We start from the raw sequence: 24,703 nt of genomic DNA, 5'->3' as shown, positions 1-24,703 counted from the left end.
CCCAGCTTGCTTGGTTTCCTCCCCCACCTGCGCCCTAGCCTCAGCTTCCCTGGCTATGAAAGGAGAACGGTAGTACCCACCTCTTCAGTGTTTGGAGGATGGCGTGAGGGTTCCTGGCCCAGGAGCTCAGTAAAGGCAGCCTTCCTCCCCACCCCCACGGTCCCGGGAGGGCACTTAAGGCCCTAAGGAGATCTGAGGGAAAGAAACCTCTAGAAAGCTGCTTCCTAGCTTCCCCCACACCTGCTGGGCCCTGGCTCCCTTTCTCTGGCCTAGGGCTCCACCCTGACCTCACAGCCTTGGGAACATGCCTGTGGCTCCCGGCTTGGCCCCAGGAAGCACCCCCACCCAGAGCACGGCCCCAGGAAGCACCCCCACCCAGGATGGGAAGGTCTTCAAGGCCCTTCTTTCTCCAAAGCCCCTTCCTCCTGCTTCCAGGATGACCCAGCCCTGGCTTCACCTTCTCCCTTGCCTCCCCAGTCACTGGGGTGGACTCCCTGCTCCCAGCTGGGTCCACAGCCCCAGCATTCTGGGCAGGAGGCTGAGAGTAAGGGGCTGCCCCGCCTGCCTGGACAGCCCGCAACCTGCCTTCCCCGGGCCCACGGCCGGCGGGGGGGGGGGGGGGGGTGGCGGCCGGGGGGGTGGCAGGCCACGTTTGGTTAGCTCCCTGCAGACAGGTTCTGGGACTGTGGTGTGTGTGTGTGGGGGGGGGGACAGAGAGCCTGGCCTGGGGTCATCAGAGGGCCAGGCCTGCCCCAGCATGACAGCCAGCCCCCTAGAAGCCGTGGCTCCCCTGCCCTGAGATGTCTGGTGTGCACCAGCACCAGAGGGGAGTCCCAGGGGACTTTTGTCCCGGGGTGCCTCTCCCAAAGTGTCCCTGGATTCTAGTCTGGCCACAAGATCTTGGCCACCTCGCTTTAACCTCTCTCCGCCTGTTTCCCAGCTATAAAACAGTTGACAGTACATACCTTTCGGGGTGGCTTTGGGCTGGAAAGAAGGATCCATGGAAGGTCCCAGGCAGCAGTGGGCAGGGCACAAAGGGATGCCCAGAAAGTGTCAGGAATATGAACATCAGCCCCGATCAGCAAGTGCCTCTAACTGTTGGCCCTACACACAGAGAAATGGGGCCGGGCCTGCCCAGTCGCCATCGGCCAGCATCAGAGTCCCCGTGGAGCCTGGGTGGGCTGGAGCGGCAGCTGCCCAAGCCCGCCAGCCACGGGCCAGGCCTCTGAGCATTTGGGGGCCTTTTACAAAGCCGAGCCCTCAGGAAAAAACGGTCTCCATGATACGGTGAGGGGGCAGCAATGATACCAAGATGCATGAAGACATAATGTGTGCAGAGCTAACATAATGTCAATGTTATTTTTAAATTTAAAAAAAGGAAATAGTTTATTGTATTTGTGAACAGTTTTTGGAGTAGATTTATTTCTCACTTTAGAAGTTATTTTCCCCGCTATATTCGATGACCCTGGACAACTTAGACAATTATAAATTAAATGAATTTTTTTTTGTAACTGAGATATCCAAAAACAAAACAATAAAATTTTCTTTTAAAAAATGTTCATAGGAACAAAACAAGGTATGAAGGTGGGATGTGGTATAGACTCAACCACTTGCTGTGGTATTGAGCCAGAGGGCCAGAAACTCTTACAGCTCAGGGCCAGCGACCTCGTCCAGTTCCGGCCCCAGGTGGGGCGTGACAGGGAGCCCGGGTTAGCCCTGCTGCTGCCCCCAGGCCCCTAATGGCTGTGGGCCCTCTCGTCTGAGGGAGGAGGAGCCTGGAATAGATGGGCAGGTCTCCCTCCCACAAACAATAGGGGCCTCCAGGCTCACACCAAAAACCCCTCTCCTACTACCGCCATCTAGGATTCTCTGCCCTAGGCCTTTCTGGCCTGTTCACCGGGCCCGAGCCCAGGAAACCCACCCCAGCTCCCCACCCCTGGGCTCCTGGTCATCCAGCAGCTTCTCGACCCAGAGGGTTGGGCTCTGGCGAGTGTGACCCAGGCTGCCTCCATCCGAGGGCACAGAGGCCTCTCAGACCTCCACCCACACAGCCTGGTAGGGCCCTGTGTGATGGGAGGCAGTCCAGAGGTGACTGGCTAAAGCCATGTGACCGCCTCCGATGGGACCCTGGCCTCTCCCACCCGCCCATCTCCCTGTGAGGTATCCACACCACAAATCTGACCGTGCCCTGCCCTGCTCAGAACTCTTCCACGACTCTCCAGTGCCCTCCGGACAAAGCCTGAATTTGGTGCCTGGGGTGACCCAGCCCTGATCCCTATATGTGCTCCACCCTGGCCAGGAGTACCCCCATTGCTCAAACTCTCAGGACTGTTCTGGCACCCCATTCTCCATGGATACCCCACTCACCCCCCAAGGCCCAGCCAGCTTAGCCAGCTCACGTGCCCCTGCCCCAGACCTGCAGGTCCCCAAGGGCAGGGAAGGTCTGGGGTGTCTGGGTGCCCATCTTTGCCCAGCTCTGGTGCAGGCTCCAGCCCTGACGTGCCTTGAGCACACGAGCAGAAGCCAGAGCCTTGCTTGTGTTTTTAAGTCTTTGGGGTGACATCCCCTTTGAGTGACTGCTCGGTGCTGGAATCTGCCGCTCCCCAGTCTCAGAGTCAGGAGAGGCCCTGAGGGTTTTGCTGACTCCTTCGAAGGGACCCCAGGCTGTGCTCTGAGAATGTGTGTGAGGATGGGGGTGCTGCTGCTGTCTGGGAAGGCTGCCTGGAGGAGGGGGCTTTGGGTGGGCCTCTGAAGAGATAGAGCTTCCAGGACTCTGGGTCAAGGGGGTGGCATTGGGCGGCCACTTTGAGTCCTGCTCACCTGCCCCCCAGCTCCCATTGCAGAGTCCAGGAAACCAGAAGAGCTGGGAGGGTCAGCCCCCAGCCCCAGCCCCGGTGCTTTGAGATGTCCAACTCCGCGCAGGACCCAGATGGATCTGGGATGGGGTCTGCCCTGCATATAGTGCTTGCTGAGCCAGGACCCTCTCTCGCCCTGCAGGCAGCGCTCGTGTCCCCCGTGGCCCTGGCAGCCAGACCTGCTGGGAGAGCCGACTGCAGGCAGGCGCCCCCTGGTGGCCACCGGGGGCTATAGTGGGGACCCAGGAGGGAGCTCAGTCCTCTGCCCCAAAAGAAGGGGAGCACCCCTCCAACCCCGCTCCTGCCAGTGGCCTCCTGGGGGGCTACTGTCCCATCACCTTAGTCAGCAGCCAGGACACGACACAGTCCTCTTCTCTGGGCTCCTGCGCCACCCCAGGGCCACACGGCTGGCGCCCGTGGCCGCCTGCCTGGGTGTCCGGGGGAAGTGCACCAGGCCTGAGGGCAGGCTGGCTAAATCTGGTCATGTTTGTGGGGACGGTGAGCCACAGATGGGGACAGGCAGCAGGGGCACCTCCAGAGGCCAGGGGGTGTGGGGGTGGGAGTCGGGGGGCCTCTGGACTGAGCTGAGCCTGCAGCGGGACCGGCTGGGGCATCCCCCTTCTCCCCACCCCCACGCCACCTCTCTGAGGCTGACTACGGTGGCCCTCTCTGCTCCAGGGACTCCTGAGGTGCAGAGAGCTCAGGGTGCGCGTAGCCCAGACCCTCCATCCTCTGACTTGGTGGCCGGCAGGCTGCATCCGGGGCCTGAGTACCCATGGGGCCCAGTCAGGCCTAGGGTCCCCGCCTGTTGCCAGACGCTTGGGGTGGCGGTGTTAGGGAGCATGCAAGGCCTTCTCCCCAGAGCCTGTGCATAGCACAAGAGAGGGGTGAGGCGGGCAAGACAGACCCAGGTGTGCCCAGCCGCTGGCAGCCCCCAGCCTTCCTCCCGAGGCTGGACAGGGGTGTGGTGGGCACTCTGAGGCTGGTGGAGCCCTGGTCTCTGGAGCGGCCTTCAGAAGTGGCTCTCCAGGCACAGCCAGCTGGGGCTGTCTCCGGGCACTCTGCTTCCACCACCACCACCCACTGACTTCCTTGAGCCTCGGTTTCTCCACATGACACAGGGATCCTGCCCCAGAGGGGATTGTCGAGGGCAGTAGAGCACACTCAAAGCGGAAGGCCATAGTGGTGGTGACGAAGGGGACCGGAGGCTCAGGAAGGCTAACCAGCTCGAGGCCCAAGGCCAGGTTGCAAGGGCTGATTCCAAATTCAGAGCTCTTGGCTCTCTCCCTGTCCCTACCCCCAAGGTTTCCCAGTCCTGAGGCCCTACTGTGGTGGGCAGCAGGCCGTTCCTTCTAGAACCTTCCTGAGTGGGAAACTCTGTGTTGGACTCATCCCCTCCCCTCCAGGTCTTGGCTCTGCCCTTGGGATGTGGATAGCCCTGTAGAAGGGTAGAGTGACCACACATCCCTGGTTTAGCATGGAGAGTCTCATGATGCAGGACCCTCACAGGGTGCTCCCGTGTCCCGAGAACTTCCTGCAGGGCAGCCTGGGGTGGGGGTGCACAAAGGCAGGCCAAGTCTGGCGTGGAAGGCCTCCTGGCTCTCGGCCACATTCAGAGCTCCCTTGTGTCCCCGGGGGCCTAGACCTCTCCCTCTGGAGGGCGGCCCTGTCTGTGCTGAGGGCGGGCAGACCCTCTTTTCTGGGTCTCCACTCCGCCCAGCCTGACCTGGCGGATAAGTCTGGAAGGGGATAACTGTGGGTGCCTGTTGAGGAGAGGAAAGGGTGTCTCTCCCTCTAGAGGCTTCTCCTGTAAGGGGCTGACTTCCTGGTCTGTGGCAGCATGAGCTGCTCCCCCCGACCCCCGTATGACCTTCCGGGAGGCACCGCTGTCCCTCCAGTGACACCAGCTGCAGCCACCCACAGGGGTGGAAGGGGCTCTGTCCAGGTGGGCAGCCAGACACCCCTTCTTTTCTGCTCCTGAAGGACTCAGGACTGCTCCTAGGGAGCCCCCAAATTCTAAATACTCTTTCACCTCTCAGAAAGAAAGTGGGTCTGATGGCCACGGGGGTTTCTCCCAACCATGCCCCCATTCTCTGAGGTCCCAGTGTCTACCTCCAAGGGACTGGGCACCCAGTTCCCAAGGGATCAGCCTCCAAGAGCAGAGGAAGGTGCCATTGCCATGGCAACCCCAGGGTGCAGCCTGCCCGCCTGCATTCTCCCCAGGGCACTCCAGAAGGCACCCCCAGGTGGGTGGGTAGCTCAGCCCTGGACCAGGGTGGGGAGGGCTCCAAGGTGGGGGTGTCCAAGAGCACCCCCCCCAACACACACACACACACACACCAGGGGTCTGAGCTGAGGACACATGAGACAAGGGGCTGGACAAGTAGGCAGGGCATGGGAAGGGGCTTTTGGGGAGAACACATATTAGCAAGAACACCATCCCTTCCCAGACAGAAAAAGAAGTCCGTGTTCACATCAGAAACGAGCGTCTGCAATCCTTAAAGAGATTTATGGAAGTGGCTTCGAATTACAGCATTTAGAAAATAAAAATAATCTCAATACATAATATTCCCTCCTTTGTATACCCCCCCGAAGCTGTTTCTGTGCATGTGCACCCACTGTTCAGCAGAAGCTGGATTTTCTTATAAAAGAAGAAGTAGTGTGCCGTCTCTCTAAAAATAAAGCTGCAATCGTCACTGCAATGTGAAGCCTGAGATTTAAGCCTGAGGTGTCCGTGCTGGGGCTGGCTGGCCGCCTCAGCCTGAGGCCCGGGCCAATCCGGGGTGGGAGGAGGTGGGCCAGGGTTCCCGGGGGACAGAGGGAAGGGGGTGGTGGCAGCAGGTGGGTGGTGGTCCTTGGCCCCTGGGAGCCCTGGTCTGAGAGCCTGGGGACCTGGGTCTCAGCGCCGTGCAGGCAGCTGTTTGCCCCCCATCCCATCAGCAGATGGGCACCCGTGGGCAGGGGCGCGCCTTTGGGTGGGCCCAGAAGAGCTGGGTGTGCCTCTGCATCTCCCCCTCTGAGAGTAACCAACTCGCCTGTTGTTTGGTCAAGGTCCCGAAGGGGAGCAGGGACAGGCAGCTGTGGGCTATGGGCAGGGAGAGAGAATGGGCAGAGCACGGGGAAGCCCTCCGGGGGACACTGAGGCCTGACCCCTCTCCTGGAGGTGTCCCCCATCTTGCCCAGGATTTGGCCCCAGGTGCGACCCCACTTTCCCGGTCAAGAGCAGGCTCCGAGTAGGCCTTCTACTACGGCTCAGCCTGGGGACAGCAGCTCGGCGGGGCCGGGGCCGGGGGCGGGCGCCGGGGGCGGGGGCGGGCAGGAGGCGCGCCCACCCCCGCCCAGGCAACCACCTGGCCGCCCGGGACACCCCCACTGCCCGGAGCCGACCTCTTGCTGGCCCGTGGGGGGGTGAGGGGGGGTGGGCACCGGTGGGGGGGCGGGGCGGGGACGGAGGCGCGGGGCGTCCTGCGAGTCTGGGCGGCCTGCAGCGCCCTCCAGTGGCGGCAGCAGCAGCTTGTTGAGGTGCGTGGAGACCCGCAGCCAGCGGCACCTCCTCCCCGGGAGTCCGCGGGGGCCCCGGCAGGTGTGGGGATGCCGGGGCTCGCGTCAGATGCCCGCCTTGTCGCTGTAGAAGGGCGTGACGTGGAACACGTAGCAGTGCGTGCACACGCGGACGGGCTTCACCTGCCCGTAGCGCGGCAGCGGCGCCGAGTGCGCGGAGCAGCGGGAGCAGAAGATCTGCAGTTTGAGGGGCGGGCCGTGGGGGCAGTGAGCCAGGGTCCCCAGCAGCCCCGGGCCCTGTGCCTCGACCCTCCCGACCCTGGCCCTGCGGCGGGGGCGGGGAGAGCTTCCCACCCCCTCCTTCCGAGCCCGGGCGAGGCGGCAGTGGCGGGACCCTGCGGGTCGCCCGCGTGCCACAGGGACCTTCAGAAAAACCTGGCGTGGGTCACGGCCCCAGGAGGCCAGGCTCACCGAGGGGGTTCTGGCGCCCTCAGACCCTCTTTCCCTGCACATCCCCAGCTCTGCAGTGGCCAGGAGCAGCACCATCAGGACCCAGGGGGCTGGGGGCCTCAAGTCCACACCCTGGACCAGGTCAGAGCAGGGCCCAGGGCTCAGGGACCTCTGCACCAAGCCGGGGCATCGGTCCTGGCTTCCAGATCCTGTGCACAGCCCCCTGGGGAGGACCGCAGCCTCAGTCCCTGGGGCCGCAGGGACAACCTCTGGCCTCCACGACCCGCTCACCTTCCCGCAGCTGCGGCAGTGGTGTTTCCGGCGGATGACGGTGAAGGGCGCTTTGCACGCAGTGCAGAAGCCGCAGGCCTCGTCTGGGACCCACTCCGGTGGATCTGTGACAGTGGGAATGGGGTCAGCCAGAGGGAGCCGTGCAGCTGTGACGGTGGGAGCCGGCGGTCTGGGGTTCAAGGGAGCCTCTGGCTGGACGGGCCCCAGCAGTTCCCGCCCTCCTTCCCTCCGGGCCTCCCCTGGACCCCCATTACTGGCTATGGTCTCAGGAAATCGTCACCCGAACAGCGGCTCCTCAGCTCTTGTCCGAGCCTGCCCGCCAGCCCCCAGCTGCAGCCTACACCTCGCAGTCAGCCAGGCCACCGGGATTCAGGACATGGGCAGGGAGCGTCCACCCGGATGACCCTCGCCCGGGCCTCTCTCTGTCAGCAGCCAGCCTGGCAGGCCCCTGGGGCAGAGGTGGTGGTCGAAAAATGAAGAAATCGACCCCCAGCTCAGCTCTAGGTGTGCTCTGTGGGGGCCTCAAGCGCCCCCAGCCTTGCCCACCCCTGGCTCCAGAGCAGTTTTCAGGCTCTTGGGGTCCTGGAGGCCCAGCCGGCCCCTCCCTGACATGTGTGCAGGCCAGGCTGGGGCCAGGGGCCACCTCCTCCTTCCAGACCACATGTGGGGCCTGTCTGAGCTCACTTCTCGAGTCCCTGGCTGATGGGAGCCTCTGTGGAGGTTTGCTCTGGAATTCGGGAGACAGCACAGGGAGAAGCAGGCTCCCACATGCAGCAAGACAGGTGCTTTCCTCCCATTTTCGGGCACCAAGCTGACGAGGGCAGGCCAGGTCCCGAGGCCGGCACCAACAGCCGGGGGGAAAGAACACGTCGGACCCCTCCCTCAGACCACAGAGAGTACTCAGAGGTGGTCTGTGTAGCCTCACAAGACCCCCAGGCTTGATGCTCAAGTGGGCACTGGCCTGCATCCCTACACCCCATCCTCAGGGCCTCCAAACAGAACTCAGAAGGGCCTGGGGTCTTCTGGCCTCCCTCCCACCCTGGAGGCTCTGCCCCTCCTCCTGTCTGCTTGCACAGACTCGGAACTGCCTCCCACTCAGCTCTCCTGCCTTCCATCCTGGGCTGGGTCAGCTCACCCCAACCCGGCAGGGAGGTCACTTCTCATGCTCACCACCTCCTGTGTAGAATCTCAGGCTGGCCCCGGGGAAATCCTGGATGGCAATGTTAGCCCCTAAGGACCGTGTTGGGCCAGGACCTCCAGCTCAGGCAGATAAGGCCAGAAGCACTCCTGGCAGGGGCGGCGTGGGGGGGGCATGTGAGGGTCCCGCAGACTTCCTAGGCCTGCCAAGGGGAGCCACTTCTAGGAGGGGGCTGGGTCGGCAGCCCCCAGGGAGGATGTAGCCCTCGCCTGTGCCCTGGGCAATGCCAGACCTCGCAGCTCATTACATTCACTCATGAACAGAGAGGTTCCAAGTTCCTGTAACAGGTACTTTGTACCATCATGCATGGTTTTCTAGAAAGGTAGAGATGAGCTTGTGCTGCTCCTTACACCCCATCCCCGCAACCTCTGTCACCCCCAGGGGACTGGCGAGCACCAGGAAGGCCCCGAGCCTGGGACAAGCAGGGTCAGCCAGCAGGCCAGGCACACCAGGAGTGCTGTGACCTCTGGCCTATCGTGGGGTCAACTTCAGCCTCCTTCTTGGCCCCATTCCCGTTTGGCGCCTGGTCAGGCCTATCCACCACCATCCATCACAGCACCTCTCCCAGGCCTCCAGCCCCTTAGAAACTCTTGGGTGGCCCCCTCCCTATAGCTGTGCTGTCCGAGCTCCCAACCTACTCTGGACGCTCCCTCCCTGATCACCCAGCAGGCCTGGCCTCCAGCCTAAACGGGGAGCAGGGTCTTGGGGCTTCCACATGACCTGTGAAGAAGTCACCGGAAGCTGCCATGTGAGCCCCTTCCTGTGGGGCAGGTGGGTATAGGTGGGCTCAGATGTGTGCCTCTGCCCTGGGTCCATCCACCTCCAGCCCCAGCCAAAGGCCTTGGCTAAGGGGGTCCGTGTGCCACCAAGGGGGTAGCCGCCTCCCCATGGGCAGCTACAGGCCCAGGGGGCCTCTGGGGAGGGACCCCCAGTTGGAGAAGCAGTGCCTTCATGGATTCTGCATTCAGGCCAGAGAGGGGGACAGTCCAGACAAGCTCCTCGCTCCCTGCCCCGCACGCAGCACCTCGGGCCCTGGCCCACACCCTGCACGCACCTTCCAAGTCCCCATCTCGGGTCTTGGCTGCCAGCTCAGAGGATGACAGGGTCTCCTGGCACAGGGCACAGTCCTCCAAGGCCGCACTCCGCAGGCTTTGGGTGACTAGAAGAGAGAGGGAGGGAGAAAGGAAGGGGTGGGGTTGATGCCCAAGCACCTGTCCCCGCTAGGCCCACCCGCATGTGGCCAGCAGGGGGGCAGCTCCCCCAAAGCCAGCCCCAGTCCCCCAGCGCACGGGTGAGTCAGCACTGCCCCAGCAGGCTGGGCTCAGTGCCCTGAGGTCTACAGCTTCTCCCCCCTGGGGCCCCCAGCCCCAGAGCCCCTGCTCTGTGTGTGGAAGTTCCCCCTGGGCTGTGACCCCCGAGGCAGTAGGGGGACCAGATCTGGACACGGGCTGAGGAGCCCACCATCCTTGCTTGCAGCACTGGTCTGTGTCACCCACCTTTTCTGACTCTTGATGTTTCAGAAGGCCGCGTCACCCCGAATTCCCCAGCAGCCCAGTGGTATGGCTACCAGGAGGCAGAGCTGGGGCGACACACAGGACTGACTCTGCTCCTCCTCCCCCCAAGCCAGGATGTGCCCTGCTGGATGGGGGCGGGCTCTACAGCCGGGCAGGTGGCCCTGTGTGCCCAGATGCCCCGTGAGGACGGGCAGCTCGCCCAGAACAGGTATCTCAGCCCAGCACAAGGGGAGGGCGAGCAGGGGTCAGGCTCTCTCCCCACCCCAGGCGTGTGGGAGTGTGCAAGAGTGTGTGACAGCGTGTGCGTGTGTGCGGGCGCATGGGTGTGTGCGAGTGTGTGTGTGCGCGCATGTGTGCGTGGGTGGCTGTGTGAGAGAGTGTGCGTGGGAGAGTGTGCGTGGGTGGCTGTGTGAGAGAGTGTGCGTGGGAGAGTGTGCGTGGGTGGCTGTGTGAGAGAGTGTGCGTGGGAGAGTGTGCGTGCACATGTGCGCGCGCATGTCTGTGCCTGGGATGTGTGGGCACGTGTAAACGCGTGAGGCAGGTCGCAGGCGGCCACAGGTCTTAAGCTGCCACTTCCCCCCCAAAAGGTGGGGCCAAGGTCCCCTCCTTGACTGTGGGCTGGCACCCGGCGGCTTTCGTGGATGGAAAGTTGGTAGGGGTGACCTTGCGTTGTCTGGGTCTCACTGCCCCCTGCAGGCCACTGGCCCCGAGACGTTGGGTGGCCTTGCTGGAGGGCATGCAGGGGCGAGCAGAGGGTGCTGCAGGCACAGGCCTGTGCGTGGGGGGGGGGGTGGGAGCCCCCCACAAAGCCTCTGGGGCACCTGCGACCTGTGCCCCTTGGTCCCTAGCAGAGAGCCTGGCAGTGCCAGTGGGTTCTGTGTGGAGGCGGTGGGCCCCGGAAAGGCGGGATGGATGGCCGTGCAGGGCCGTGTGCCCTCAGGGTGGGGGTGCGGCTCCTGGGGGGTGGCGCGGACATGCTGTGGGTGGCACTCACCCTTCTTTAACTTCTCCTTGTCGTCTGTTTCGGGCTTGGTGGCCATGACCTCAAAAAGGGTCTTGAGGATACTCCTCAGATCGCTGGCATAGTTTGTCTGCAGCTGGTCAGCCACCCCTGAGAGAGGAGGACGAAGGGAGGGCAGGTCAGGCCAAGCAGCAGCAGGGGCTCAGGGCTGCCAGCTGGGTGACCCCGGCCAGAGCTCACGGCCCAGGACTGACGCATCCTCGGGTGGGTCAGGGCAAATGGGGGCCGCCCAGCCCCCGGGCCACAGTTTGGCCAAAGTCAAGGCTCAGGAGCCCAGGGAAGGCTGGTGGTGGGAGCGACCACACGGACAGCCCCCTCCCTGGCAGGAAAGCACCCCCCCACCCTCCCTGCTGAGGTGGAAAGCAATGCTGGCTTAGCTCTTTGGGGGCGGACCCGGCTGCCACATGCAACAAAATGAGGGAGAAGCTGCGGGCATCCCACTGGGAACGGGAGCCCAGTGACCCGCCCCAGCCAGTGCTGTAGTCAGCGCTTCTAGAGGATTCTCTGTGCACCGGCAATGCCCCGAGCACCTGCTGGGCATGGCATCCCTCCAACCCCCGACACAAACCTGTGCAAACTGGAGCTCAGAGTCGCCCGAGACCTCCTGGTCCCACCTGGCCTGGCTCGGCAGTGCCTGTGGGGCCCTCGCCCCCCCATCATGACCCTGGTTCTGCAGGACCCCGCCAGGCCACGGGCCACACTCCCGCCAAGCAGGCCGGCTGGAGGCCAGCCCTCAAAGGTGGGGGTGGGAAGGGCATGTGGGAGGCAGGGAAGGGGGCTGCAGTGCACGCTTTTATACACAGAACTAAAGAAAAGCTCACAGGCCTCTGAACCCCCCAGGGGGTGGGGGACAAAACAGGCGGCTCCCTGTCCTCCCCTCCCCCTACTGTGTAGCCATTCCCCAGAGAGGGAAACAAAACTAGGCAGGGTACACACTAAAGTCTGAACTCCCCGTGTGGGCGGCCGAGGCCCCTGCAGGAGCGTGGGTTCCCCAATCCCAGCTGGGGGACCTGCTGAGGAATTAAGCCCTTCTCCCTGACCCTGGGTTGGAGATGAAGAAATGACATGGTGGGGAAGCTCCCAGACTTCTGGGGCCTGGCATCGCCCGCACCCCGCCCTCCGCCTGGCCCTGCCCGCCCCAGGCCCAGCCGGGCACCTGAAATGCAGACAAACAGGCGGTGGATGAGGTCGTGGCTGCCGTGGAACCTGGACCGGATCTTCTCTCTTGTGGCCGAGGGGGCAGCCTCCAGCCCGGCCTGGTCCGTGGGGCCGCTGCAAGAGGAAGGGAATACGGGGTGCATGGGTGGGGGGCGGCCAGGGGCTGCTGGAGCCTGAAAGCCCACGAGTGAGAAGAAAACCTTCTCTGTCCTGGAGCCCAGCTGCCTGGACTCAGAACCGAGCCACACGCGGCCCCTAACGAGGCCGCCGCACAGCCTGGCTTCTGACCCAGCCCCTGCCCCATCCACCACAGTTTGAGCTCAACTCCTGCCCTCTCCTGCTGCACAGGTCGGGCTGCCCTTCTCACTCTCCCAGATTAACCTTATCTACCGGCTTCCTCTGACAGAGGATCAATTCACCTACTTACTCCCTACACAGCGGGGCGAACGGTGGACCCCAAAGGATGGGCACAAGCCCGGACCCCTAGAACCTGCAAATGTGACTTATTTGTGTAAAGGGTCTTTGCAGCTGGAGAGGAGAAAGTCATCTTGGATTATTGGGTGGCCCTAACCTAGTGACAGGTGGCCTTCTGAGAGGAGGCGCTGTGGGACAGGGTGTAGAGGTGGGGGCGCCTGCAGCCCCGGGAGCTGGACGAGGCGGGAAGGACCCTGGATGGGGGGGTGGCCCTGCCAGATTTTGGACTTCTGGCCTCCTTACAGTGAGGGGTAACTTCCTGTCGTTTTAAGCCCCTACGTGTGGGACTCTCTCACGAAGACGGGGCTCCTGCCGCCCCACGCACCTCCCTTCTCCCCTGCGGCTGCGAGGGCCCAGCAGGGGCACCTCCAAGTCTTACATCACCCCCTCCTTTCTTCTCTCTCTACTCCTCTGTCCTACAGTCTAGGATAATTTCTCCATTTTCCCTTCCAGCTTTCCCCCTGACGTTTAATTTGTGCTCTCCCTGTCGTTTCATGGGTGCAAGCCTTTTATCTGTCTGGAAATATTCATTATAATTTTTTAAAACGTGGCCAACAGCTGCCTGCACCATCTCCTTCTCCTTCCAGGGAGGGAGTTGGTCTGCTTTCCACGCCAGAGGCCTGCCTCAGCGCACACGGCGTCCCGGGCCGTCTGTCCGCACTCTGAGGGAGACACGGCTGGGCCCGAGTGGCCTGGGCCACAACTTCAGAAGGAAAACGTGGCACCATCTGCTTGAAAGACGAGCTGCCCACACAACACGCACGTGGCTGGATCTTCACGGTGGCCCTGGTGGCTCAGTGGTCGCATAGGGGCCGAGCCGACAGAGGTGGAGGGGAGCCGGTCACAGCTCCTCACGCGCCATGTGGGTCCCTGACACACGGCAGAGAAACGCGCAGAACTGCCGAGTCTTGGGCAGGGGTACGCCCCCGATGGGAGACCACTGAGAAGCGCAAAGATGTGGCACCCCCGGCCGGTGCGGAGGGAGGCTGGCCTGACCGGGCCCCAGGGCTCCACAGGCCCCCTTCCTCCAGCCAAGGGTGTGCATGAGGGTGCACTTTGCCGGCGCACTCTAACACGATGAACATTCGCTTACGAGCATTTACGGTTTCGCTGGAGCTTGGAGCAGCCACGGCCGGCAGGCAGTGGGGCTGGGCGCGCCCGTGCTTTGCTGGGACCCGTATGATGAGCCACGGCTCTCTCCTCCTGAGCTGCACGGTTTCCACGGACGGGGCCCCTGAGAATGCGGGGGCCTGGCTGCCCCCCAGCTCCCGTCCCTGCCCCGGGAGCCACGTAGGGGAAGGAGGTGGGGACTTCACTGCTGGCCATGTCCATTGCCACTCAGGATCCCCGGTATCAGTGACAGCTCTACCCAGAAGACTGGGGAGCAGGGACCCAAACAAATACCGTTCACAAATGTTCAGAGCCGCACAATTTTCGAGAGCCACAAGGTGGGCACAATCCAAGCGTCCATCAGTGGATGAGCAGGCCAACATCCGTGGCCCGTCCACGCAAGGGAATACTATTCAGCCGTAGAAGGAGGTTGTGCGTGCGCCGTGACAGGGAGGAAGCGAGAAGACAGGAGGCTGTGACCCACTGACTCACGAAAGGTCACATAGTGTGTGACTCCGTTTATGTGCAATGTCTAGAGGAGGCAGGTCTGTGAGATGGGAAGGCGGGACTGGCGGCAGGGAGACGGGGAGCGACTGCTTGTGGACACAGGGTTTCTTTAAGGGGTGACGAAAATGTGTGCATAGCTGTGATCACACTAAAAACCACTCAAGTGCACACTTAAAACAATAAAGGAATTCTTTTCTTGTAATCATCTAGCAAACTCATATTCAAGAAATAGCTCATAAGCTAAATGTCCATTAACTGGGTTGGCTCCACAAGTTAGGTCCCATCCATACAATTTCCACTTAGTAGAAGGATCGTCAGATGCGGAAATGTTAACGTACTGAATGAAAAGCAGTATTATAAAATTAGAGATCTCACATGTACCTAGTGAGACATGGGGAAAGATCATAGAGGCATTAGTATCACATTTATCTGAATAGCAGGACTACGGATAAATTAGTCTTTTCCCAAGTGTCTTCTGTGAGCAAGTATTACTTTTGTGATTTTGAGGAGAAAGGCAGAGCTTCTGGCAGCAGATGGCACCACAGCCCTGCCTGTGGTGGGAAGTCTGTCTCTGGGTGCAGGTAGGAGTGGCTCTGGGGGCGCCCCTGGGGTTCAACCCTGCAGCCCCAGCCCCGCAGCTCAATGCCCCGGAGACTGGGATGTCTTCCTGGACACGGGTGCAGCGGCCCGCACACCGAAACTTCGACACCACAGACAGCTGAGGCCATGGAGCCTGAGACTCTGGCCGAGCGGGGGTCGGGGGTCAGTGGAGAGAGACACAAAACTCCACAGACACGGATCCTAGGCAGAAAGTCGGCCTCGAAGGGCTGGGGGGAACAAAAGAACAGACCCCACCGGCGCTAGAAGCTGGGATCTCAGCTGGGACCTGAGCCCCAGTCTTGTCTGGGTCTGCCCGGCCCCTAGGGCCCACGGGGATGGCCATTGTCTGGGCACTGTCCAGGACCACCCCTTTGGAAGGGTGCTGATTGTCCAAGGCAGTTGCTAGACAGACCGGCCAACAGCGGGCACTGGACCCTATGTGGACAGAGGGGCACTCACATCTACTGGGAGGCCCCCGTTTCCCCAGCCTCTGCCAGGGCCTGCCCCTTGCCCTGCACCGCCCAGCCAGCAGGCTGACAGCTTGGGGACTGTGTTCAGAGGCCAGGCCCCAGGGCTCCTGCAGAGCCCTGCCTAGCTCGGCATGACTCATGGAGGCAGGACTCACCCTCGGCCTCAGAGGTGCCCAGCACTCAGGATTTGCCAGGCCTAAACTCCCCTGGACATGCCAGGGGCCACCCCAAGGTGCTGCAGCTCCTACCAAGATTATCGAAGGCCCAGGACAGAGAATCTTTTCAAACAAAAGTCAGAACTTGTCCCTCTTCTGTTGCAACCTTCCACCCTTGCTTTCCAGTTAGTCCAAGTAAAAGCAAAAATCCTTACCGAAGGTTATGGGGCCTGGCGTGGTCTGGACCTCTCTCCGTCAACTTCCCCTCCCGCACCCTCCACTTACTTACACTTCTCAGACTTCCTCCTTGCTGTCTCAGAGAAGCCAAACATGCTATTGGCCACAGGACCTTTGCACAGATGTCACTGGGCCCAGAATGCTCTTTTTCTGGATAGACCCAGATGCCTCTGCTTGTTATGCTCCATTGGAAGGCCTTTCCTTGACCACAAACAGAACCACCACCCCCTCGCCCTGCCAACTGCTCTCTTCCTGCCCTTACCCTGCATTGTGCAACTTGGGACACTCAGCACTCTGCCTTGGCATGTGCATGCTGACTCTGTCTTACTCTGGGAGAATGCAAGGCTGGCCTGGCAGCAACTTCTCTTCTGTTCATTGCTGTATGCCCAGCATCGAAGCAGCCCCCCCGGCCCCGCCCCTCGCCAACCTCCCAATCTATATCTGTTGAACAAAGAGTTTGAATTCATTAGACGCAGGGGAGAACGAGACGTGGGCTCTCTGGGGGAACAAACGCTTTCTCTATGTCTGGAACGCTAGATGGGATTTAGGAAGAGGAGCCACCAGCACAGCCTTCTCGTACCTCACAGCTTCGGAATGCTGTCTGCTTCCTCCCCCATGAAGCCGCATCTGATGCAACGGCTCCGCTGGGAGGAGTGGGAGAGAGCCCCCAAAAGATGCGTCCACCCGAAACCCCCAGGACCTGCGACTGGACTGTCCAGGCAGGCTCTAACTCCAACAAAGAGGGTCCTTCTGAGAAGAGCAGAGGAGACACACAGAGAAGAGGTTGGGTGTGGACGGAGGAGAGACTGAGGGACGTGGCCATACGCCCTGGAACCCTGGGAGCCCCAGGAGCCCCGACAGCCAGAAAGGCCCCTCCCCGGGGGCTCCAGAGGGAGCATGGCCCTTGATTTTGGACTTCTGGCCTCCCAGACTGGGACGTTCCTGTTGTTTGAAGCCCTGCGTGCGACAGTTTGCTCCTGCTGCCTGGGAAGCGGATCTGGGCACAGAACCCACGACCCAACCCCAGGTCCGTCTCTCACCTGCTGGGCCCAGGAAACTGTTCCTCAGGGACAGAATGCACAGTAGAATCTCCTACCAATGGGTCCAGTGAGAAAAGACCGATCACACGTGGGGGGTGTCAGTGCACAAGCATGAGATGCAGGCCAGAGGCAGGGCTGTCCTGGCACCGAGGACACGGCTGGTTCCCACCGATGAAGCCCGCTGGAGCTTGTCAGGCAAAGGGGCGTCACAGGAAACATATAATTATGGCTCGAATCGCTTAAGGGAGTCTGAGCTCATAATCAATGTTTAAGCCTCTAGGGAAATTGCTTTGCCAGTAGGTGTTTGCTGCGTTCATCCCACAATTTGTGCAGTGGACGTGGGACCACCGAGGGAAGGGAGGAGTGCGTGTGTGAGGGTCCTGCCCTGGCACCTGCGGCCTCTGGCAGCAAGGTGGGGGCTGGAGGTGGGGCGGAGGGCAGAGCCGTGTGGGGCTGCCTGGCGCCTTGGGGTGGGGGGGTAATGCTTCTGTCTCGAGTGCAGGAGCCCCTGGCAGAGTCTTGCTCCCCCTCAGCATCTTGGGGCCACCCAGAGCCCTGCCGGTGGGGAGCCTGGGGTCCCCATTTGTGCTGGGGAAGGGGAGCCAAGACACCTTCCCCACCCATTAAACCTCCCATGGGGGGCCTTGAGTGCGGGTGTGTGTGTGTCTGTGTGAATGTGCACCCACATGTGTCTGAGTGTGCCCGTGTGAGAGCCTCAGTGCACGTGCCTGTCCGTGAGAATGCATGTGCACGCATGTCCAAGTGTGCCTGTGTGAGAACATCAGTGTTTGCGCGTGTGTCCGTGAGAATGCATGTGCACATGTGTCTGTGCTTTGTGAGAGCACCAGTGTGTGTACGTGCGTGTCTGTGAGAATGCGTTTGCACGCATGTCTGAATGTGCCTTGTAAGAGCATCAGTGTGAACGTGTGTGCCCGTGAGAATGCGTGTGCATGCGTGTGTCTGAGTGTGCCTGTGTGAGAGCATCCGTGTGTGTTCATGAGTGTCCGTGAGCATGTGTGTGCATGTGTGCCTGAGTGTGCCTGTGTGAGAGCATCCGTCTGTGTGCATGAGTGTCCGTGAGCATATGTGTGCCTGAGTGTGCCTGTGTGAGAGCATCCGTGTGTGTGCATGAGTGTCTGTGAGCATGTGTGTGCATGCGTGTGCCTGAGTGTGCCTGTGTGAGAGCATCTGTGTGTGTGCATGAGTGTCCATGTGCACGCGTGTGCCTGAGTGTGCCTGTGTGAGAGCGGCCGTGTGTGTGCATGAGTGTCTGTGAGCATGTGTGTGCGTGCGTGTGCCTGTGTGAGAGCATCCCTGTGTGCGTGAGTGTCCATGTGCGTGCGTGTCTGAGTGTGCCTGTGTGAGAGCATCCGTGTGTGTGCCTGAGTGTCCATGTGCATGCGTGTGCCTGTGTGAGAGCATCCGTGTGCGTGCGTGTCTGTGAGCACGCGTGTGCACGCGTGTGTAAGTGTGCACTCAGAACGGGGCACAGTACCCCTCCAAGGACAGCAGCTACACAGGACACAGAGGTGCAGGAGACCGAACACTCCTCCAAAGTGACCCAGCAGGGACAGAGGGACGGAGAGGGACAGAGCAACAGGACCGAGGGTCCCCTGTGACGAGCAGCCGCCTCACACCTCGCATGTCCTTCCTGCCCCAAGCAGCCTTCTCGCGTCTCCTCCTCTGAGGTCCCTGACTGCAGCCTGGCCCCACCGTGGCCCCGCCGGCAGCCAGGCCTGACTCCGCTTGCCCTTCACACAAGCCCACCTCTAGCACGTGTCACGCTGCGGCCTTGTCTTTCTCAAAAGATGTCATACATTTGCCTATTATCTGTGTATTCCTTTAAAAATGAATCGTGTCGTGTTTTAATCTTATGTGAAAAGATTTAAAAATGAGATCCCAGGTGTGGACATGCTAAAGGGAGACCCTCGTGCAGGGAGATGCCGCGATTCACCAGGCTGAAGCCAACCCGCTTCCCCATCCTGGTTTCAGTGCATTCGTGCCTGGGCAGAGTCCCGTTCCCACCCAGCCCTCCCCACCCCTTCCCGAGCTTGCTGGCCAGCCCTGGGGAGGGGTGAGCCTGCCCGACACCACTGGGAGGGAGCCTGGTCCCCACTGGCAGGGGTGCGGGCCGGGACTCAGGCATGGGCCCTTGGGGGCAGGGGGAGACCGTCACAACCGTGGGGGGTGCATGTGGCTGGGGACAAGTGTGACACCAGAGTCCATGCACTCGGGCTCTCCCGTGACCACACAAACAGCAGTGGTCTCTGCGTGCCACACGTGAGGGTGTGCTCTGAGGTTCTTGTTCACACCCCCCATCCCTCTCCGGACACACGGTGCCCTGTAAGGCTCCTGGCTCCACCCTTGTCCAGCTTTGTGAATGTAGGCAAATTGCTCTCTGTCCCTGGGCCTCTGTGTTCACTTCTGTAAGTGGGAATAGAGGGAGATCACACTCGGAAGGGGGCTATCCCGGGACTCTGGTAAAGGCTCCGTAAGCCGCAGGACTTCCCACGAGATGGGCATCAAGCAGGGCCCAGCCCAGGAGTGGCTGAGGGTCTGCCCCACGCTGTTCGGTGGGCATGTCACCCCCAATGCAGCCCCACTGTGACACAGCGGACCTCAGACCGCCTGAGGCCATGTGCCAGGCTCCTAGATGCCCATGAGCTCAGGAATGGGGATTCCTGGAAATATCCTCTGGTCATCACTATGGATGATGTCCATCCAGAAGGATACAGGAGCGCAAATGCCCCTACAACGCTTATGGGGGACAGCCAGGAAGCCTCGGTGAACCCCCTCATCACCAAAGGATGTGCTGCGGAGCCCCGAGGACAGAGGAAGTTCCAGGAACCTGTGGCTTCCCCAATCAGGGAACAGAGAGTAGACCCCCTGCCTGGTGCCCGTGGCCCTCACTGAGCCCTCCCAGCCCGATGACTGACAGACAGGGGGGCCTTGGGCAGCAGAGTGCACCTGGGTCCCTCAGAGTCGCTTCCTCAGACACAGGCCCACCGAGGCCGGTCCCCCTGGAGTCCAGAGGAAGGGAGAGCCTGGCAGCATGCATGTCCACAGTGTCTGGGGTTACCCCAAGCCTGCTGGGACCCAAGGAGGGTCTGTGAAACAAGGTGCACGTCCTCCCTCCCAGGCTGGGAAGCTCCTGATGCCTTGGTGCCTCCCACGTTGCCATGGCAACCCTCCATTTACCCCACAGCTGCCCGGGGGGGGGGGGGTCCCGTGTATCCGCAGGCCCGGACACACCCACCCCGTCCAGCTTTGTCCACTTGTGAGACTACAGCTCTGTCCCCGACAGCCCCCAGGAGACAACTCCCAAAGCTGGGGCTGTGGGGTGTGGGGGCTGCTGCGGAGCCGGGCAGGGCCCCAAAACACCTGCTGATACCTGCAGCTCCTCCCAGTGGGTCTCTCCCCTCCCTCTGGGCTCGCTGCCCTCACCGGGGTGCTACCTGGCCCTGCACCACCTCCCCTTCCACGGGGAGGGTGGGGGCCGTGGTCTGGCTCCTCTGGGGGCACAGCACAGCCCCGCTCTGGAGAAGGTCCCACGGTTGGTCTATGGGAGCCTGATCTTCACATCATTCCCTCTTAATACAGGTGCAATATGCGTATGCTCTAGAAAAGCCAGGAAACACAGATCCGCAAAAAATAGATGTGTGTTTTATAAACATGCGTGGTTGTGGCATGAGCAGAGGGGACCTGTGTTCCCTTCTGCTGTCGTACCTTGCACACCTTTCCTGAGCTTTTGCTGCCTTTTTTTTTTTTTTTTAAGATTTTATTTGAGAGAGAGAGAGAGCATGAGCAGGGGAGGAGCAGAGGGAGAGGGAGAGGCAGACTCCCCGCTGAGCAGGGAGCCCAACGTGGGGCTTGATCCTGGAACCCGAGCCGAAGGCAGATATTTCACTGACTGAGCTGCCCAGATGCCCCAACTTTTGCTGCTTTTAAAAGCTCTGAGAACTGGGCGCCTGGGTGGCTCAGATGGTTGAGCGTCTGCCTTCGGCTCAGGTCATGATCCCAGGGTCCTGGGATCGAGTCCCGCGTCGGGCTCCCTGCTCCTTGGGAGCCTGCTTCTCCCTCTGCTTCTCTCTCTCTCTCTCTCTCTCTGTCATGAATAAATAAATAAAATCTTTAAAAAAAAAAAAAGGCTCTGAGAACATCACCCATGTGAACAAAGCCATGGGTGATGGACTGCGGACAGCGTCCAGGCCTCCCTGCTGCACCACACTCAGCAATTTAAACCTGTTTTCTCGTGTCTGCCTCTGTGAAGATGGGAGCAAAGGCTCTGCTTGGGGAAGTGGCTGTTCAGAAGGGGATTCTCCTGGCCCCAGGGGTGGAGGAGACAAGCCCTTTAGGGTGCTGCTGGGGCCCCGGGCAGCAGCCAGGCCGCCCCCCGCATCCTGAGGAGGGGTCAGCACTTACCAAGCACACTGCTCAAAGCCCCGGCTTCCACCCCTGCACTGTGGAGGCTCCAGATGCTCAAGGAGCAGGGAGTCAGGCAGAATAAGGACACATAGGCCACGGGGCTGCAGGGAGGGAGGGCGGGATGGTCGTACCTGGAGGCCCAGTACTGCAGGCCTGGACTCCACCAGCCCCCTCCCCTGGAGCTGCCCCTGCAGGGTGGCCCCCTGAAGCCACAAACATCCAGACCACACACACGGGCTGGGATGAGGGCAAGGACCCTGCTACGGAAGCCGGGCTGGACGGCTGCCAGCACCATGCTAAGGGGCAGTGGCCCAGAAGAGGTCCACTGCAGGGGCAGGAGTTGGAAGGAGAGAACCCAGGATGTGAGTGACCGGATGAGAGCCCCAATGTCCACCTCCAAATCCTAGGGTGTCCTGCTTGGCCAGCTGCCTTCCAAACCTTGGCAGCCCCTTATTTTCACTCAAGCTAGGACAGGTACGCTTCCCCCAGCCTAAAGGAGGTGGTGTGGGGGCCGGGAGGATGGACCATCACACATGTGAGACTCGAGGCTGGGCTCTGGGAATGGGCCCAGGGGTCCCGCAGTTGGCCCCCAAACCGGAGTCAGACAAATGAGAGGGACTGCCCCCGCTGAGGGGTTCTGTTTCAGATCTGTGAAACAGGGATGGCAAGGACATGTAGCCGCAGCACTCAACAGGGCCACTGGGCAAAGCTCCCCATGAGTTTCATCAAAGGCACACGGTGATGTGGTGTAGCAGGGATGGGAGGGACGTCGCAGCAGACAGGCTGGGGACGGTGACCCAAGGAGCAAACAAGGACCAGAGGGAGGAGAGTGTGGAGGTCATCTAGAGAGCTGACACTGGCCAGGGTGCAAGGAGCCAGCCACGGGGCAGCGGGTGGGGCAGGTGGCTTGGGCCCCAGAAGCCAGGAGCATAGGGAGCCCTGGGACTCCAGGCAGAAGACCACCGCCCAGCTATTTGGTATCAGCCTGTCTGAGGGGAAGTCGAGAGGAGCAAGGACCGAGGACTACGTGAATAAACTCTTCCACTCACTGGATAAGAAATGGGTAGTTGAACAAACCTACGTCTAGCGAAGAAATTGAAACTGTAGTTTAAAAACCTCCCCGTGAAAACTCTAGGCCCAAATGGCTTCACTGGTGAATTCTAACTAATATTTAAGGCAAAATAGTACCCATTCTACACAAACTCTTCTGGAAAATTGAAGAAGTGGGAATGGTCCCCAACTCACCCTAGGCTCTCAGCTTTGCTCTGATACCCAATCCTGAAAAGGACTTTAAGAGAAAAGAAAACTGCTGCCTGACATTATTCACCATCAGATGCAAAATTCTTAACAAAATTTTAGCAAATCAAAGCCAACAATACATTAAAAGGGTAATACGTAGTGGCCAAGTAAGGTTCATCCCAGGAATGTAAGATTAACTCAACATCTAAATATCAATCAATGTCATTTATCACATTAACAGACTAAAAAATAAAAACGATATGATCATCCCAAAATATGCAGAAAAAGCATTTCAGAAAACCCATCTATTCTTGATAAAAACTCTCAGCAAACTGGGGATAAAGGAGAACTTCCTGAACCTGCTTAAGGTGCCTATGAAAATCCTACAGCCAACAGTAGGTGTAGTAAATGTTTTCCCTCTGAGATCAGGAACAAGGCAAAAATATCCTGTGTCAGCTTTTCTATTCAACATTGTACTAGAGGTCCTTGCCAGGGCAAAAATGCAAGAAAAAGAAGTAAACAATATCCAATTGAAAAGGAGACATAAAATTGGCTTTTTTCACCGGTGACATCATCATCCATAGGATATCTGATGAATCTTCATAAGAACTACTATAACTAATGAAGTGAGTTTAGTAAAGTTGATTTACAACACTCAATTACATCTCCCGATATTACCAACGAACAATTGGAAATTGAAATTACAAGACAATATAATTTACAATAGTGTCAAAAATATAAAATAGAGAGAAATCTGACCTGAAAAAAGACGTGCAAGACTTCTACAGTAAAAACCACAAAACTTTGCTGAGAGAATTAAAAACATAAATAAAAGGAGAGATACACTATGTTCATGAATTGGAAGACTTGATATTATTAAGGGGTTAATTCTTCCCAAGTTGATCTGTAGATTCAACAAAATTCCAGTCAAAGTCCTAGAAGTCTTTGTTTTTGTTATTGCTTTTGTTTTTCCTATAAATTGACAACATGGTTCTAAAATTCACATGAAATATAGAGGACCCAGCATAACCGAAACAACTTTGAAAAAGAAGAGAAAGTTGTAGATATATACTGCCTGATTTTAAGGCTCATTATAAAGCTACCATAATCAATACAGTGTGATATTGATGTCCATGCAGACAGATGAACAACACAGACGAGTCAGTCCAGACATAAACCCACAGGATATGGCTAACTGACTTGACAAAGGTGCAAAGGCAGTTCAGTGGGGAAGGGACGGGCTTTCTCAACAAATCAGGCTGAAGCAATTGGCTTTCATTATGCAAAACAAAATAAAACTCTGATCCATACCTCACACCGTACACAAAGTTACCCCAAATGGATTATAGACATAAATGTAAAAACGAAAAGTATAAAGCTTCTAGAACGGAAGAAAAACCTCTGTGATCTGAGGTCATAAAAATAATTCTCAGATATGACACCAAAATTGCAATCCAATCCAGGAAAGAAAAAAGTTGACAAGTTGTGGACTTCACCAAAATTAAAGACTTCTGTTCTTCAAAAGATACTCGGAACGAGAAGACAATGCACAGCCTGGGAGAAAATACTTGCAAATTATATCTGATAAAGGACCCCTGAATGAATGAAGAATGCTCAAAACTCAATAAGGAAAAACCCAAATGAAAGAAACAGCAAAAGGTTTGAATACAGTAGACGCTTCACCAGAGAAGACAGGCTGGTGGCAAAGGAGCACATGAAAAGATGGTCAACATCACTGATCACTGATCCTCAAGGACACACAGGGTGACACCACTGTGGATACCACTTCCCGCCATCGAAACAGCCCAGGTTAAAAAGCCTGGCACCTTGGCCTTTGCTGGACCTACTGCCTGGGGCACATCCCCTCCGTCCCCCGCCCTCCATTCAGGTCTCAGGGGGTGTCACCGCCCCAAGGAGGCCTCCACTGATTGCTCTGACTTTAGGAGCTGCCCCAGAGCCCACCTGTCACTCTCCATCTTATGCATCGATTTTATCTTCTTCCTGGCACTGCACCCCCACGAGGTGGGGCAGGTGGGGAAGGAGAGGGGAGCGGTCCTGCATTGGCAAAGGCAGAGGGAGTAGCAGGGTGGGAGGACCTGAGATGTCTGGGGTGCAGGGAGGCAGCCAGCCTGGAGCAAGGAGCTGTCTGGAATGAGGGGGGCCTTCTAGGGGGTTCCCAGGGGGCGGAGGCCAGGACGGAGCTGTCCTGGGTGCCCACTCACGAGGCAGTCACCACCACCCCTCAGCCAGGCCAGCTCCACACCCGACTGTGAGCTCGTAAGAAGGACCCTGACACGGGGGAGGCCCATGAACGAGAAGGGCAGCACCCCTCCCAGGACCCCGACCCGAGTGCCTACCGGGTGCAGGACTCCCCGTGGCCTCACAGGGCTGTTGTTGCGACCCTGTGGGGTTCTAGCGGCACGGGCCGTGGTCACTGTGCTTGCTGCAGGGTGCATGG

At 59.4% G+C, this 24,703-nt stretch overlaps 1 protein-coding gene across 1 annotated transcript in view; it reads right to left on the bottom strand.

The window, feature by feature from the left end:
* Positions 1-6,314: 6,314 nt before the first annotated feature.
* Positions 6,315-24,703, bottom strand: part of ZFYVE28 (zinc finger FYVE-type containing 28) — a 109,402-nt gene continuing 91,013 nt past the window's right edge. Inside the window, exons 9-13 of the mRNA XM_088021263.1 lie at positions 11,987-12,102; positions 10,804-10,920; positions 9,350-9,454; positions 7,098-7,201; positions 6,315-6,593 (exon numbers count right to left, since the gene is read on the bottom strand). Of these exons, the coding sequence (XP_087877389.1) occupies positions 6,462-6,593; positions 7,098-7,201; positions 9,350-9,454; positions 10,804-10,920; positions 11,987-12,102 (574 nt within the window). The 3' untranslated portion in view covers positions 6,315-6,461. The remainder of the gene's footprint in view (positions 6,594-7,097; positions 7,202-9,349; positions 9,455-10,803; positions 10,921-11,986; positions 12,103-24,703) is intronic.

Source organism: Eumetopias jubatus, unplaced genomic scaffold (assembly GCF_037043125.1).
Source record: "Eumetopias jubatus isolate StellerSeaLion01/CBP00866 unplaced genomic scaffold, mEumJub1_p1.0 scaffold_2, whole genome shotgun sequence".
NCBI lineage: Eukaryota > Metazoa > Chordata > Mammalia > Carnivora > Otariidae > Eumetopias > Eumetopias jubatus.
This window is presented reverse-complemented; position numbering and strand designations above follow the sequence as displayed.